The following is a 16,781-nucleotide window of genomic DNA, read 5'->3' on the forward strand; positions in this document are numbered from 1 at the left end:
TCTGGCTAATATGGGCATAAAAGGGGACAAACTTATGGTGTGACCCCCATGCTCCCCTGACCTCAACCCCATTGTCCTGCTGTCACCATAGTTACCCAGTGTCCTGTCAGCGACTTGTAACGCTCCTATCCATGCCTACTCGTCCAAGTGTCTGTGGTGAAATGTAACCTTTCACACACAGAGTTTCTCAAAGAAGCGGTGACGTTGTGTGCGACATGCTGGTGGAGCGCAGGCACACCTTTCTTTGAGAAGTAGTGCCGACTGGGCATCTGGTACTGGGGCACTGCGATGGAAATAAGGTCTCAAAAATCCTCTGTGTCCACCAGGCGGAAAGGAAGCATTTCTGTAGCCAAGAGCTTGCAGATGGTGAAATTCAACCTCTTAGCTTCCTCATGGCTAGGACTAAATGGTCTTTTACTTGTCCACATTTGAGGGACCGAGGGCTGGCTGTTGTGCTAAGACGGGGTTGAGAAGGGTGTCCCCGGCAAACTGCCGGTCTGTGAGGAAGATGCAGGCGGACATGTTAGGTTGCCTTGATCCAAAGGTGGTGCTATCGATGTCGGACAGCACTGAACACCACCTCCAAAGAAAATGATGACCTGCCAATCACGCTGGCTGTTGCGGGCAAAGAGGTGGCAGGTCTGCGTCCCAAAACAAGTGTGACTGCTGTCCCCCAAGTCACAGAGGACGAAGAGGCCGCAGATGCACAAGATGTGGCAGGCAGTGGTTGGCCCGGCCGGCTAGGCCGCATTGTAGCACAGTGAGCTTCCCACTGCAACTTATGCTTCATATCCATGTGCCGGTTCATGCATGAAGTACTCAAACTATGTATTTTTTGGCCTCTACTTAGCTTTTGCTGACAAATGTTACAGATAACACGAGTTGGGTCATTTTTATCGATCTGAAAAAATGCCCAGGTTATGCAAGGCTTAGCACACATGCGACCTGAAGAGCCACCACGACTTGTGGTCAGAGGCAGAGTTGTGTTTGAGGATGCAGTTGTTGACGTTCTTGCAGTACTAGGTCTCTGTCCAGGAAGGCGCAACCTGACCTCGTAGTCACTAGCATCCTCCTCCAACTCCTCTGCTGACCTCATCTCTTGGCTGACTGTGGGTTGACAGTAAGTGGGATCTCCAACCTCGTCATCATCACCCTGTGTGTTATCACACCAGTCGTCCTCAGAGCCAACCGGTTCCTGCCCTGACAAAAAACTAATGTTGTCGCTCCAATCAGGTATTTGAGTCTCATCATTGTCTTCCTCATTGTCTCCACCAACAGGAGTTACAGTTTGGGAACGAGAGTCTACATTATGGTCAGAACCTTCTGCGTCTGGTCCTGGATCTGACTCATAAAGATTCTGGACATCAGTGCAGATCATTTCCTCGTCTGGATTCACAGAAACTCTGGAGCCGACCTCTGATTCCCAGGCTATAGTATGAGTAAACAGCTCTGCAGACTCAATCATCTGTTCTACCCCATACTCAGACGGGCAGCTGGAGACTTGGGAGCTGTGAGGAAGCAAGTGCGATTGGGGTGACACCTCTGAGGACTGTAGTATTTGTGATGTTGAAGTTGAGGTGGAGGAGAGCCCACTTAAAGGAGCACTTGATATCCGTTGAAGCACCTGCTGTTTTTGTGCCTCATCAGGAATTTGTAGCGATTGGCTTGGCAGTAAGAAAGGGATCTTATCACATTGTCCGCTAAAAGAAGTAGACTTCTTAGTATGGCTGGAAGATGGTCTTTCTTCTGGAGATGTTACTGTTGCTTTAACACCTACCCCACGGACACAACCTTTTTTTTCCCTTCCCAACACATCTATTCCCCTTTCCACCAGCAGCAGGCCTTTTTCCACTCATTTTGGTGGTTAACTAATTCACAACTCTGGAGTTGTTTGCACAAAAAACAATGGATGGGAACCGAGCAGAGCTGAGTGGCCAAACTGTGGTATTTGCCCAAAAGTATTGGCTGGGTTAGATGCAGATAAAAATGATATTGAATTTGCAACCTGGTGGAGGTTAGTATAGATGGACTAATAGAACAAGTCCCACACACTGCTACAAGCTGAAATATTTTTTCAGAGCTAGATGCAGAAAAAAATTATATTGAATTTGCAACCTGGTGGAGGTTAGTATAGATGGACTAATAGAACAAGTCCCACAAACTGCTACAAGACAAAATATTTTTTCAGAGCTAGATGCAGAAAAAAATTATATTGAATTTGCAACCTGGTGGAGGTTAGTATAGATGGACTAATAGAACAAGTCCCACACACTGCTACAAGCCAAAATATTTTTTCAGAGCTAGATGCAGAAAAAAATTATATTGAATTTGCAACCTGGTGGAGGTTAGTATAGATGGACTAATAGAACAAGTCCCACACACTGCTACAAGACAAAATATTTTTTCAGAGCTAGATGCAGAAAAAAATTATATTGAATTTGCAACCTGGTGGAGGTTAGTATAGATGGACTAATAGAACAAGTCCCACACACTGCAACAAGCCGAAATATTTTTTCAGAACTAGCTGCAGAAAAAAATTATATTGAATTTGCAACCTGGTGGAGGTTAGTATAGATGGACTAATAGAACAAGTCCCATACACTGCTACAAGCCGAAATATTTTTTCAGAGCTAGATGCAGATAAAAATTATATTGAATCTGCAACCTGGTGGAGGTTAGTATAGATGGACTAATAGAACAAGTCCCACACACTGCTACAAGCCGAAATATTTTTTCAGAGCTGAAATTGACTGCAATTACAATTAGTCTTTACTCCCAACCTATCTATTTAAGAGCACAGACCTGCCTGATAAAAGTCGTAGGAAATGATGTAACCTAGTCCTTAAAAGGACTGCAATCACAACTATTCCCTACTCCCAAGCTATCTGTAAATTTGTGCGAAAATTGGCTTGAAATTAGCAAAGTATAGCGCACACAGCAACAGCAGTGCCGCCTAACATGCAGCTGCAGCAGTGAGAAAATGGTGGCGATGGGGAAAATGGCTGGGTCTTATAGGGCAAGGACATGTGACATACACTGCCAATGACACATGCCCTTGCTTGTGTGAAAAAAGCAGTTCGCTCCGTGTGTGCGCTGCTGATAGGCTGACAGATTGCACCTCCACACTGTAAATGCGGGAAAGAAAAAAAAAATGGAGATCTTCATTATTTCTGCAGAGATCCATCCCCTGCCCCCCCCCCCCCCCCGCCCTGCTGTACACTCAAACTGCGTATTAACATTAATTTTCGGCATTACTGAGAAAAAAATCCAGTTATGATTTTGGTGCATGAACAGTTATCGAACATAACCTCGAACAGACGAATTTTTTTCAAATTGTTCGTGTTCGCCGAACGGCTCGAACACCGCCCAAAACAGCTCGAATTTGAAATTGGCGAACAGTTCGAGTCGAACACCGCTCATCTCTACTTAGCACAAGGAAATTCTGACAAAGGAAGGATAATCCAGCCCAACAGACATGCAATCTTCTTTATTCAAGTAGGTATTATACAGAGGAACACTGATAAACATTCATGTTAAGATAAAAGATGATATTTATACATTTCAGGTGCCGCAGAACCCTTAATCATGACCAAAATTTGTTGGTGTCCACAATGGAAACACCAAAATGTCCTAGATTTTTTATAGTTATGAATTGATGTGGCTGATGGATCAGGTCCTTTGAATTGATTCATACCAACTCTACTGCTAAGTTAATGTGCAGTGATTGTATGAGAAGCCTGCTGTTAGAATGGGCCAAGGTCTGGGCCTAGTAAGCTGCATGTTATAGGCCTGTGGGTGCCCTGAAAAAGTGGGACCAGGAAGTATCTGGAGTCTCTCCCAAAATTACAAAGAGATGGGTCATTCAGATAGAAGCCCTCAGAGATATCAGTTGGAGGTAGATGAAGAGCTGCAAGGACTGGTGAGTCTGAAAAACTGATTTAATGGAACCAGTGGCTTGGTATACCAGTTATAGGCTTTGCAGTTGGACTGTGTTAGAAAAGGATTGATCTTTGTAAAGCTACATATGTAAATTGCATGCAAATTGTTCATTGGGACCACGGATTTGTTAAAACGAATAGTCTGATCTACTGTACCTCTTCACTATAAACAGGACTGAATGAAGTGGAATGGTCGAGTGTATGAAGGAGACAGATGAGTATATCACTGTCATTCATTCCCAGGTAGAGTGAGGATAAACTAGGGTTCGGCCTCGTTTCAGCAATCATAGGGGCTCTACAATCAGTAATGCAAGGTAATGTAATTATTACACCTCCATCACTAGAGCTCATGCATAGCACTTTCATATAAACCAAACTGCAAACTATTGTTATACCACTTAGGCCAATGGTGAATAGTTTATCATTTTAGTACAGAACTTTTATTCTCTTGGTTTTCCGTGTATTCGTCTTCAGCTGTATGGATTTTGCTATGTAAAATGTACAGTAATTCAGTTTATAATTAGATGGTAGAGCAAAGACAATTATAACGTGACAATAGATTGGCATAGACATACGTTTTTCGAAAGAAAAGAAATAGCAATTTCAAGGTAGATGTAGAACAAATGGAAAAGCCTGCACACAGGCAATTATTATTATTATTTTTAACTGTCAGAATAAATTTCTATTTTTCATTTCTGGTGCTGAATGTGCGGGAAACCTCATGTGCTCCTGAGCATCCTCACACTGATATGGTCTTTTCTGTTGCTGATTTGTATTCAGCTTCCTCAGTCAAAATCTAATTATTTTAAATCTGCATTAAAACATATATCAATTGGGACCAACCTTTTAAATTTGCTCTTAATCAGAAGTTAAGCCTTAGAGGCTGAACATAATTATGAAAAAGTTGCATTAATATTTCAAAATAAGTGATATGTCAACATTTTCTAAATCGCCTCAAAAAAACATCCTAGAGGAAGGGCAATTACACATATTTTATACAGCAGAGTAGAAACATGACAGTCAGAGCTTAATTTCCCAGATGTCGCTCATATCTTTAGAAATCTGGATAGAACCGTTAAAAAAAAAATAGGAACTATTAATGGAATTTTCCATTTCATACTGAAGACTGATAGTAAAAACTGTATGCACCACTCATATTCCACAATTTCATAAATAGTCTCTTAAAAGTAGGAGTATTTTGGGACTTAAAGGTATATCCCAAGCAAACTTGATACACTGAAAGGGTGGTCTTATCAAAGGGGCTCCAAGAAGAGTCAAGAGAAAATGTGTCACAAAGAACAATGTAGGCCCTGCACTTGTGTATACAAATAGGAGAAATTTTCTGATTTTTAAAAGCGGGTTCCAAAATGTGTTGATGCCCACCATGGAAACACCAAAATGTCCTAGGTTGTATGTACTTCTAAATTTTACCTATAACAGATGTGCCCTTTTTGCCTTTACTCTTGGCTTGGCACATCCAAAGATATTTGGATTAAGACAGCCAGCTTTAATGAAATAAAAATTGTGATACTCTCTTGGGAGATGTATATGCTATATGTGTCTATATAAGGCCACTTAATTGTTGCAATATATGTAGCAGCTTGTCCATGGTTTTGCTACCATTTTGCAATAACATTACATTTGCATAGTTGGATATTAGAATCCTTAGCCAAAGTTGTGGAAAGGTAAGAATGGCCTTATCTTTACATTACACATGTATACCATTTGGTGATCTTATGATAAAGGATAGTATCATATAGTACATCTGGTAGTTTAACGTAAGTGTAGGCTTAAGCTAAAACCCAATTAAGGTTTTTATTTATGGCCCCAAAACCTTTGTGCTATATTGCTTAAGATTAGAGATGAGCGAATAGTGGTGCTGTTTGATGAGTGGGAGGGATGTGTTTGATGAGGGGAGGAGGTGGGGAGAGGTCAGAGGAGCAAAGGATTGTTATTATTATTATTTTTTTCTAATTAACTTAATATGTGGAGATTCCGGCAGCCAATCAGGGTGCAGAAACCATCCACAATGTCCAGACACAAGGGCTTGTGTCATTGGCTTCCGAAGTTACATGTCCCTCTCCATATAAAAACAGCGTAGTAAGGCTGCTGCTTCTGCAGGTATTCTGAAAGTTAGCTAGGCAGTTTATTGTCAGCTAGTTCAGATAGATAGGATCCAGCAGTCCACATTTCAGCATCTAAATCCTAGGTGATAATTGTGTGCTCCAGCCAGCAGTCCACATTTCTGCATATAATTCCTTTGTTCCAGTTGTGTGGTCCAGACACCAGTTCACATTTCAGCATCTAAATCCTTTGTGCTAATTGTGTGGTACAGCCAGCAGTCCACATTTCAGCATCTAAATCCTTTGTGCTAATTATGTGGTCCAGGCACAAGCCCACATTTCAACATCTAAATCCTTTGTTCTAATTGTGTGGTCCAGACTCAGGTTTACATTTCTGCATCTAAATCCTTTGTGCTAATTGTGTGATCAAGCCAGCAGTCCACATTTCAGAATCGAAATCCTTTTTGCCAATTGTGTGGTCCAGACATCAATAAGTATTTCAGCATATAAATCTTTTGTGCTAATTCTGTGGCCAAGCCACACTATCGCAGCAAATAAATACTGATTGTTAATTTAGTGACAGGTGACTGACTGGTCTGGGCCTAGGGTTGTGAAACAGCTGGTTGAAAGATGTTAAAAAAGGTACATCCAACATGAGTTTTAAAAGACAACTGACAATTTATGTTACTGGACAGGGCTACTAGATTTCCTTTCTTTGGCAGCCGCACAGCAGTACACCTTGTAGATGAGGGTCAGAAAGAGCATGTGCTCCAGTGGATCGCAAGTGCTGCATCAAGTGACCTCTCCTCCTCTTCCTACACCTTAACATCACACACATTACAGTCCTCCGAGATGGCACCCCAATTACCCTTGTTCCCCCCGCGTCACAACTCTCCAACCACCCAACTGACTGTGGGGAACCACAGATGGATGAGTCTGCAGAGCTGTCCACACATTGTATTCCATGGGAATCAGAGGTCTGCTCCAAAGATTTACAAACTCTTTTTTTCAGTTGGATCTGGGACCGGACGAAGTAAGGTCCGAGCAGAATCCAGACCATCGTCACCAGACTTTAATCCCCGGGGGTGGAGGTGATCTTGATGATACTCAGATACCTGCCTGAGGAGCATGCGGACTCTACTGTGCTGTCAGGGCAGGAAGAGGAGGAAGGTGACTCTCAGGGCGAAGAGTGGGAGAACGGAGAGGATGACGATGAGGTTGTAGATCCTACTTGGTGTGAACTCAGAGGCACGCAGCTGAGTAGCTCAGCAGAGGAGGTGGAGGAGCAGGAAGACAAGGAGGTTACGTAGTGGCTTCATGCACAGACATGGAGTGAAACAACTACGCCAAGTACTGCATGCTCAGACAAAATTCTGGCTGTGGCCCGCAGCGGTTGTGGGTCTGCAGTTTGCAGGGGCGACAAAAGTTGCCTAACCTAGGCCTTTTTTGAAACCGCAAAGGATGACCCAACTAACGTCATCTGCCAACTTTGTAAAAAATGACTCAGCATAGGCAAAAATTCAATAATTTGATAATCACATGCATGAACCGGCACATGAGCGATCAACATGCATTAGTCTTGGAATCTCACTGCTTTAAAATGCGGACTAGAGGGCCTTGCCAACCACTGGTTTCCCTATCAACTGCATCTGCTACTTCTTCCTCCTTCGTCACCAAGTGTTCTTACACAGGTCTCTAGCCACAGAACTTCCACTTGTTTGCCCACTACAGTCAGGCTGAGTGAGAGCCTGTCAGCTGTTATGGAAGTGGACATGTCTGCTGTTTTTGACCAATCTCAGGCACCGAGCACACCACATCTTTCTCAATCCACCATAACATCTTCGCCTGTACCTCACTCACATTTAATCAGTGTGTAGTGTTCACCCTACTCCACCCTCTCTCAGCACTGCAGCCAGCCCTCGGTCCCACAGTTGTGGTTACATAAAGGGTTGTTTCCTCCTACACATGCCAAAGCAAACAGCATGAACTTCACCATCTCCAATTTGTTGGACACGGAAATGCTGCCTTTCCTCCTGGTGGATACAAACGGTTTCTGAAAGCTGATGTCTGTCGCAGTCCCCCAGTACCAGTTGCCCTATCGCCATTACTTCTCTAAGACATCACCTGTTCCTTGAAAAAATTTATGCCTGCCAGGGTGCTTTTAATCACAGAAACCTGGATGAGTAAGCATGTCCAGGGGCCTTTCATCTCTCTGACTGTGCACTAGGTGACTCTGGTGGCTGTGAGGGCAGGCGGGGAAGGGGCTGCTCCATAAGTCTAGGAATCCCCAAGGCTTCCTCCACTGCTTCTGCCTCCTGCACCTCCTATAGTGCATCCACCTGCATCGTCAACCTCTCCCTTAATGAGACACATGTTCCACATCTGTACTGTGCAGCCAGTGCTCACTGCTATCAGGCAATGTTTAAATTAATATGCCTTGTAGATTGCAGTCACACAGCTCAAGAGTTGTGGACAGCTATCTAGGCTGAGTTTGAGCTATGGCTTTCTCCACTGAACTGGGAGCGAGGGAGGCCATGTGCAATCACATTGCAAATCTGTTTGCGGCCCTATGCCGGGGCAACCTCACACACGTGCCTTGCATGGCTCACGTACTCAACCTGGTAGTACAGCAATTTCTCTGCCACTAGCCTGGCCTGGATCTGCTGCTGCAGAAAACACGGTCACTGTGTGCTCACTTCTGCCATTCGTACCCCTCAAGTCATCAATTTGCATCACTACCAAGGTCTTTAGTCTTATCGGTTAACCGGTTGATTTGCGATGTGCTGACACAGTGGAATTCCACTCTGTACATGTTTCAACGACTGTGGCAGCAGTGACTGGCCCTGATGTGGTATGTCACTTTACATAACCTGGACCAACGCAGTACTGACGTGGAGCAAATCACACTTGCAGAGTGGGCACAGATGAAGGATCTCTGCACCCTTCTGAAAAGTTTAAAAATGGCTACTAAGATGGTCAGCACTGATGATACCATCATAAGCAACACTATTCAATTCATCTATATGGTGGAGGACATTTTAAATAGTCTGTGGGAGGATGTGGTGGTCCCAGAGGAAGAGGAGGAAGCAGAGGAGGATGAGGAAGGAATAACAATATCTCTAACTTCCGGAGTGTCGTCGCAGAAGTGGGTGCCATGGGAGGGTGGATTACAGTGATTGAGGGGGCTCATTGTTCCTGGCAAATTTTAGTGAGGGTGCGGAAACCGAGAAACAAATGTAAGAGGACAAGGAGGAAGAGGTGATGGGCACGCAACAGTCTCGACATGAAGAGGATAATGAACCCCTCTCTGTTGTCTGTGGTGGAGAGAGGGGACAGAGAAAGCAAGCTTGATTGTTACCACGCCACCAACACACCATGGACTTGGACCTCATGGAAGCACTGACACATGAGCATCTTCTTGCTGCTCTATCTGCAACATGATGCCCATATTGGTGGTATTAGAAATGGTGCTGACTGCTGGGTTTCCACTCTGTTAGATCCGCAGTACAAGAGTAAATTTTGCCAGATGCTTTCCCCCGGTAAAGGACACACGCATACTGCAGTATCGAAACACACTTGTAGACAATCTTAAGAGTGTTTTTCCCAAGACAGCAGTGAGGCACACAGTATGCATCGTAGTTCTAGACTTCCAACTCCGGGAGTGTTGAGTCGTCAATGCAAAAACAGCAGAAGCAGTGTAAGTGGCAGAAGCAATTTTTTAGACCAGCGCGTGAACCAGCAGAGCAGAATACAAGTCTGGCACATATTGAATGACTGGAGAGGTTGGTGCAGAAGTATCTTGAGTTCAATATCAGTGCCATCAGGGAGATTTAGGATCCTTTTGCATTTTAGTCTTCAAAAATGGAAGAGTGGCCTGAGCTCGCATGTCATGCCTTGGAGGTTTTGAAATGCCCGGCAGCCAGTGTTGTCTAAGAACGTGTCTTCAGCGCTGCTGATGGTGTCCTGATGGATAAGCAGATCCGGCTGCCTAACTTTCATCAAGATGAACAAGTCATGGATCTCCAATGACTTTTGCACTCCAGTCGCAGACTGTACAGAGTAGGCAATGGTGTAGTTTTTAGTGTGCTGTATTGATATTGCGTTATTGCAGTCTTTGACACCTTTGTCATGGCTTCTGTGCCTGCTCTTGCTACTGCTGCTGATGCTACTAAACATTTTTTGAAATGTGGAGATTCCACATTGGGTCTCATATGGTGGTTTGACTGTAGTGAAAGGGGTGTCAGAGCGCTATCATACTATTTCTACTCTGGGGAATTTATGCCACTTTAGTGGCATGCGGCAATAATTTTATGAAATGTGGAGACTCCAAGTTGGGTCTCCATCTGGTGGGTAGCCTGTAGTGGAAGGGGTGTCAGATCAGCATTATACTTTTTCTACTCTGGACTTTAGTGGTGTCTTCCCCTAATTTATATAAATGTTTGGACTGCAAGTTGGGTCTCCTTCATGTGTGGTACCTGTAGCAGTAGGGCTCCCAGATCAGCAGACCTGGACTTACTTTCAGTCAACTACCTGTGTTACTATCCTTAAATTTTTCTAACAATAGAAGTCTATGAAGCTGATATTTTTGTCACCTGATTGAAGCTGAGCAGAAAAGCAGTTTGAGCTGTTTTATGAGGTATCAGGGCTCCCAGCACAGCAGGCCTACACTGGTCCCTCACCCAACCTCTTAATTTGAAATTCAAAGCTGTAAAGGCTGGCCCAGACCCTTTCTCATGCATGACCCATGCCTACTGCTGCTGTGTCATTTTAAAATTTCTACTGTGGGTCAATTGATGCTACTTTTCCTGGTGTCTGCCCATAGTTTTTGGAAATGTTTGGTCTCCTTCATGTGTGTTGCCTGAGTTTGGCAGGGCTCTCAAAGCACCAGGCCTACACCTTTCACTCATCCACTTGTTACTGATCAATGTTTAAGCTAGGAATGCTGATCCAAGCCCTGTCCCAGGCCCTTTCCCATGCATCCATGCTGCGCAATTATACTATTTGTACTCTGGGTCAATTGATGCCATTTTTCCTGTTGTGTGCCCCTAATTTGAGCTGTTTTGGCAGCTTTTGGCCCCCTCTGAAGGAGTTGTCTATGCATCTGGCTTTGCCTCCCATTGAATTCAATGGGGTTCAAATATGTTCGACGAACTGTTTGGCGAATATCGGAAAGTCTACTGATCCAAAACGGACCTTAAAGGTTCGCTCATCTCTAGTTATGATGGTGCAGGCATTAGAAATGCAGCCAAATTGGGAATTGTAGTTTTTTCAATGACATTTTTAAAATTTTGATAAAGATCTCCAAGCCATAGAATAATCTGACAAAAAGCAGCATGATGGCTCAGTGGCTATCACTGTAGCGCTAGGTCCTGGGCTCAAGTCTCACCAAGGATAACATCTGCAAGGAGCTTGTATGTTCTCCCCGTGTTTGCGTGGCTTTCCTCCCACACTCTAAAGACATACTAATAGGGAGTTTAGACTGTGAGTCCCAATGGAGATATTGATGATGATATCTGTAAAACGCTATAGAAATTAATAGAGCTATATAACCAAGTAAAACAAATAAATTCTGTCTTTCTTAAAATGTTACTTGGGGGTTTAAAGTGCAAAGTTATTTTACTACAACTGAATTTTTCTAAAACCCTTTACTATTGGCTGTGTCACGTATGACAGCTTAGCCCCATCCATATGAATCGGTATGAGCTGCAGCACCAGGAACTAAAGCTGAGATGTTAATGGGACAAAAAAAAAAATCTTTTTTCTAGTACCATGAAGCCACAAGAACTGCTTAGTGCTTTTAATATTCTTTTGTACAGTTTTTTGTAAAAATAAAACAAGACTTACGCAGGTTTTCCTTTAGATTCGCAAGTTAAAATTAGTGGCTGGCCTTCTTGAGGAACAGGAGTGGAGGGATGAATCTTTACAGTAGGAGTATCTGCAAATGAGGAAAGTAAAAAATAATTAATTATTCACTTTGTAACAAAATATGTTTTTACAAATAGTTTATTTCGAATACATCAGGTGATGATAAGTGTGATTAACCCCTTTACCCCCGAGGGTGGTTTGCACGTTAATTACCGGGCCAATTTTTACAAATCTGACCACTGTCACTTTATGAGGTAATACCTGTGGAATGCATCAACGGATTCCAGTGATTCTGAGATTGTTTTTTCGTGACATATTGTACTATGATAGTGGTAAAATTTCTTCGATATCACTTGAGTTTAATTGTGAAAAAATTGGAAATTAGGCAAAAATGTTGAAAATTTCACAATTTTCAATATTTGAATTTTTGTGCCCTTAAATCAGAGAGATATGTCACAGAAAATAGTTAATAAATAACATTTCCCACATGTCTACTTTACATCAGCACAATTTTGGAACCAAACTTCTTTTTTATTAGGGTTAAAAGAGGGGTCTTTAAGACAGAAAATACCCAAAACTGACACCATTATAAATACTGCACATCTCAAGGTGCTCAAAACTACATTCAAGAAGTTTATTAACCCTTCATGTGCTTCACAGGAATTTTGGGAATGGGGAAGAAAAGAATGAACATTTAACTTTTTTCACAAAAATGTTACTTTAGACTAAATTTTTTTTATTTTTCCAGGGGAAATAGGAAAAAATGGATCCCAAAATTTGTTGTGTAATTTTGCTCTGAGCACGCAGATACCCCATATGAAGGGAAAAAGCACTGTTAGGGGGCACGGCAGGGCTCAGAAAGGAAGGAGTGCCATTTGACTTTTTGAATGTAAAATTTGCTTGAATAATTAGTGGACGCCATATTGCGTTTAGAGAGCCCCTGATTAGAGATGAGCATTGTTCTACTCGAACTGTTCGCCAATCTCAAATTCGAGCTGTTTTGGGCGGTGTTCGTGCCGTTCGGCGAACACGAACAATTTGAGAAAAATTCGGCTGTTCGAGGTTATGTTCGATAACTGTTCGTGCACCAAAATCATAACTGGATTTTTTCTCAGTAATGATGAAAATTAATGTTAATACGCAGTTTGAGTGTACAGCGGGGTGGGGGGAGGGGCAGGGGATGGATCTCTGCAGGAACAATGAAGATCTCCAATTTTTTTTTCTCTTTCCCGCATTTACAGTGGGGAGGTGCAATCTGTCAGCCTATCAGCAGTGCACACACGGAGCGAAGTGCTTTTTTTCACACAAGCAAGGGCATGTGTCATTGGCAGTGTATGTCACATGTCCTTGCCCTATAAGACCAAGCCATTTTCCCCGTCGCCACCATTTTCTCACTGCTGCAGCTGCGTGTTAGACGGCACCGCTGTTGCTGTGTGCGCTATACCTTGTTAATTTCAAGCCAATTTTCGCACAAATCTACAGATAGCTTGGGAGTAGGGAATAGTTGTGATTGCAGTCCTTTTAAGGACTAGGTTACAGCATTTCCTACGACTTTTATCAGGCAGGTCTGTGCTCTTAAATAGATAGATTGTGGGAGTAAAGACTAATTGTAATTGGAGTCCTTTTCAGGACTAGGTTACATCAGTTCCTATCAGTTTTTGCCAGGCAGGTCTGTGCCAGTGCTGTGCAAGTTTTTTTCACAGCATTTGGCTGAATCTAGCAAAGCTAATCCTTTTTGGCCTATTGCAGAGTGTGTTAGTCAGTGGAGTAGCCTATCTGTGTTGCAAGATATACCACCTGTGTATAGAATACCAATTTTTTTACTGCACCTAGTGAAGTAAAATCTTTTGGGCATAGCATCATTCTATTAGTCCATCTATACTGACCTCCATCAGGTTGCAAATTGAATATAATTTTTTTCTGCATCTAGCTCTGAAAAAATATTGGGCTTCTAGCTGTGTGTGGGACTTGTTGTTTTAGTCCATCTATACTGACCTCCATCAGGTTGCAAACTGAATATATTTTTTTCTGCATCTACCTCTGAAAAAATATTGGGCTTCTAGCTGTGTGTGGGACTTGTTGTATTAGTCCATCTATACTGACCTCCATCAGGTTGCAAACTGAATATATTTTTTTCTGCATCTACCTCTGAAAAAATATTGGGCTTCTAGCTGTGTGTGGGACTTGTTCTATTAATCCATCTATACAGACCTCCATCAGGTTGCAAACTGAATATATTTTTTTCTGCATCTACCTCTGAAAAAATATGTGGCCTTCTAGCAGTGTGTGGGACTTTCTCTATTAGTCCATCTATACTGACCTCCATCAGGTTGCAAACTGAATATATTTTTTTCTGCATCTACCTCTGAAAAAATATGTGGCCTTCTAGCAGTGTGTGGGACTTTCTCTATTAGTCCATCTATACTGACCTCCATCAGGTTGCAAACTGAATATAATTTTTTTCTGCATCTAGCTCTGAAAAAATATTTGGCCTTCTAGCAGTGTGTGGGACTTTATCTATTAGTCCATCTATACTGACCTCCATCAGGTTGCAAATTAAAAATAACTTTTATCTGCATCTACAGTACCTCTGAAAAAATATTTGGGCTTCTAGCTGTGTGTGGGACTTGTTCTATTAGTCCATCTATACTGACCTTCATCAGGTTGCAAATTAAAAATAATTTTTATCTGCATCTAGCTCTGAAAAAATATTTGGCCTTCTAGCAGTGTGTGGGACTTTCTCTATTAGTCCATCTATACTGACCTCCATCAGGTTGCAAATTAAAAATAATTTTTATCTGCATCTACCTCTGAAAAAATATTTGGGCTTCTAGCTGTGTGTGGGACTTGTTCTATTAATCCATCTATACAGACCTCCATCAGGTTGCAAACTGAATATAATTTTTTTCTGCATCTACCTCTGAAAAAATATTTGGCCTTCTACCAGTGTGTGGGACTTGTTCTATTAGTCCACCTATACTGACCTCCATTAGGTTGCAAATCCAAAATAATTTTTTGTCTGAATCTAGCTCTGAAAAAATATTTGGCCTTCTAGCAGTGTGTGGGACTTTCTCTATTAGTCCATCTATACTGACCTCTATCAGGTTGCAAACTGAATATATTTTTTTTCTGCATCTACCTCTGAAAAAATATTGGGCTTGTAGCTGTGTGTGGGACTTGTTCTATTAATCCATCTATACAGACCTCCATCAGGTTGCAAACTGAATACAATTTTTTTCTGCATCTACCTCTGAAAAAATATTTGGGCTTCTAGCTGTGTGTGGGACTTGTTCTATTAGTCCATCTATACTGACCTCCATCAGGTTGCAAATTGAATATAATTTTTTTCTGCATCTAACCCAGCTAATAGTTTTGGCCTAATACCACAGTTTGGCCACTCAGCTCTGCTCGGTTCACATCCATTGTTTTTTTGTGCAAACAACTCCAGAGTTGTGAATTAGTTAACCACCAAAATGAGTGGAAAAAGGCCTGCTGCTGTTGGAAAGGGGAATAGGCGTGTTGGGAAGGGGAAAAAAGGTTGTGTCCGTGGGGTAGGTGTTAAAGCAACAGTAACATCTGCAGAAGAAAGACCATCTTCCAGCCAAACTAAAATGTCTACTTCTTTTAGCGGACAATGTGATAAGATCCCTTTCTTACGGCCACGCCAATCGCTACAAATTCCAGATGAGGCACAAAAACAGCAGGTGCTTCAATGGATATCAAGTGCTCCTTTAAGTGGGCTCTCCTTCACATCAACTTCAACATCACAAATACTCCAGTCCTCAAAGGTGTCACCCCAATCGCACTTGCTTCCTCACAGCTCCCAAATCTCCAGCTGCCTGTCTGAGTATGAGGTAGAACAGATGGTTGAGTCTGCAGAGCTGTTTACTCATACTATAGCCTGGGAATCAGAGGTCGACTCCAGCGCTTTTGTGAATCCAGACGAGGAAATGATCTGCACTGATGCCCAGAATCTTTATGAGTCGCATCCAGGACCAGACGCAGAAGGTTCTGACCATAATGTAGACCCTCATTCCCAAACTGTAACTCCTGTTGGTGGAGACAATGAGGAAGACGATGATAAGACTCAAATACCTGATTGGAGCGACAACTTTAGTTTTTTGTCAGGGCAGGAACAGGTTGGCTCTGAGGACGATGGGTGTGATAACGCACAGGGTGATGATGATGAGGTTGGAGATCCCACTTACTGTCAACCCACAGTCAGCCAAGAGATGAGGTCAGCAGAGTAGGTGGAGGAAGATGCTAGTGACGACGAGGTCAGGTTGCGCCTTCCTGGACAGAGACGTAGTACTGGAAGCACGTCAACAACTGCATCCTCAAACACAACTCTGCCTCTCACCACAAGTCGTGGTGGCTCTTCAGGTCGCATGGGTGCTAAGCCTTGCATAGCCTGGGCATTTTTTCAGATCGATAAAGATGACCCAACTCGTGTTATCTGTAACATTTGTCAGCAAAAGCTAAGTAGAGGCCAAAAAATACATAGTTTGAGTACTTCATGCATGAACCGGCACATGGACATGAAGCATAAGTTGCAGTGGGAAGCTCAGTGTGCTACAATGCGGCCTAGCCGGCCGGGCCAACCACCGTCTGCCATATCTTGTGCATCCGCGGCCTCTTCATCCTCTGTGACTGGGGGGACAGCAGTCACACCTGTTTTGGGGCGCAGACCTGCCACCTCTTTACCCGCAACAGCCAGCGTGATTGGCAGGTCATCATTTTCTTTGGAGGTGGTAACACCAGCTGGTGTTGAGTGCTGTCCGACATCGATAGCACCACCTTTGGATCAAGGCAACCTAACATGTCTGCCTGCATCTTCCTCACAGACCGGCAGTTTGCCGGGGACACCCTTATCAACCCCGTCTAAGCACAATAGCCAGCCCTCGGTCCCTCAGAT

At 43.0% G+C, this 16,781-nt stretch overlaps 1 protein-coding gene across 2 annotated transcripts in view; it reads right to left on the reverse strand.

Annotated features, from left to right (window-relative positions):
• CADM2 (cell adhesion molecule 2) overlaps nucleotides 1–16,781 on the reverse strand; it is a 612,895-nt gene that overhangs the window by 250,117 nt on the left and 345,997 nt on the right. For both annotated transcript variants that reach the window (XM_073668208.1, XM_073668209.1), the window contains exon 5: nucleotides 11,846–11,936. In XM_073668208.1, the coding sequence (XP_073524309.1) occupies nucleotides 11,846–11,936 (91 nt within the window). The remainder of the gene's footprint in view (nucleotides 1–11,845; nucleotides 11,937–16,781) is intronic.

Source organism: Phyllobates terribilis, unplaced genomic scaffold, assembly GCF_046119375.1.
Source record: "Phyllobates terribilis strain yellow unplaced genomic scaffold, ASM4611937v1 Scaffold_2__4_contigs__length_985480577, whole genome shotgun sequence".
NCBI lineage: Eukaryota > Metazoa > Chordata > Amphibia > Anura > Dendrobatidae > Phyllobates > Phyllobates terribilis.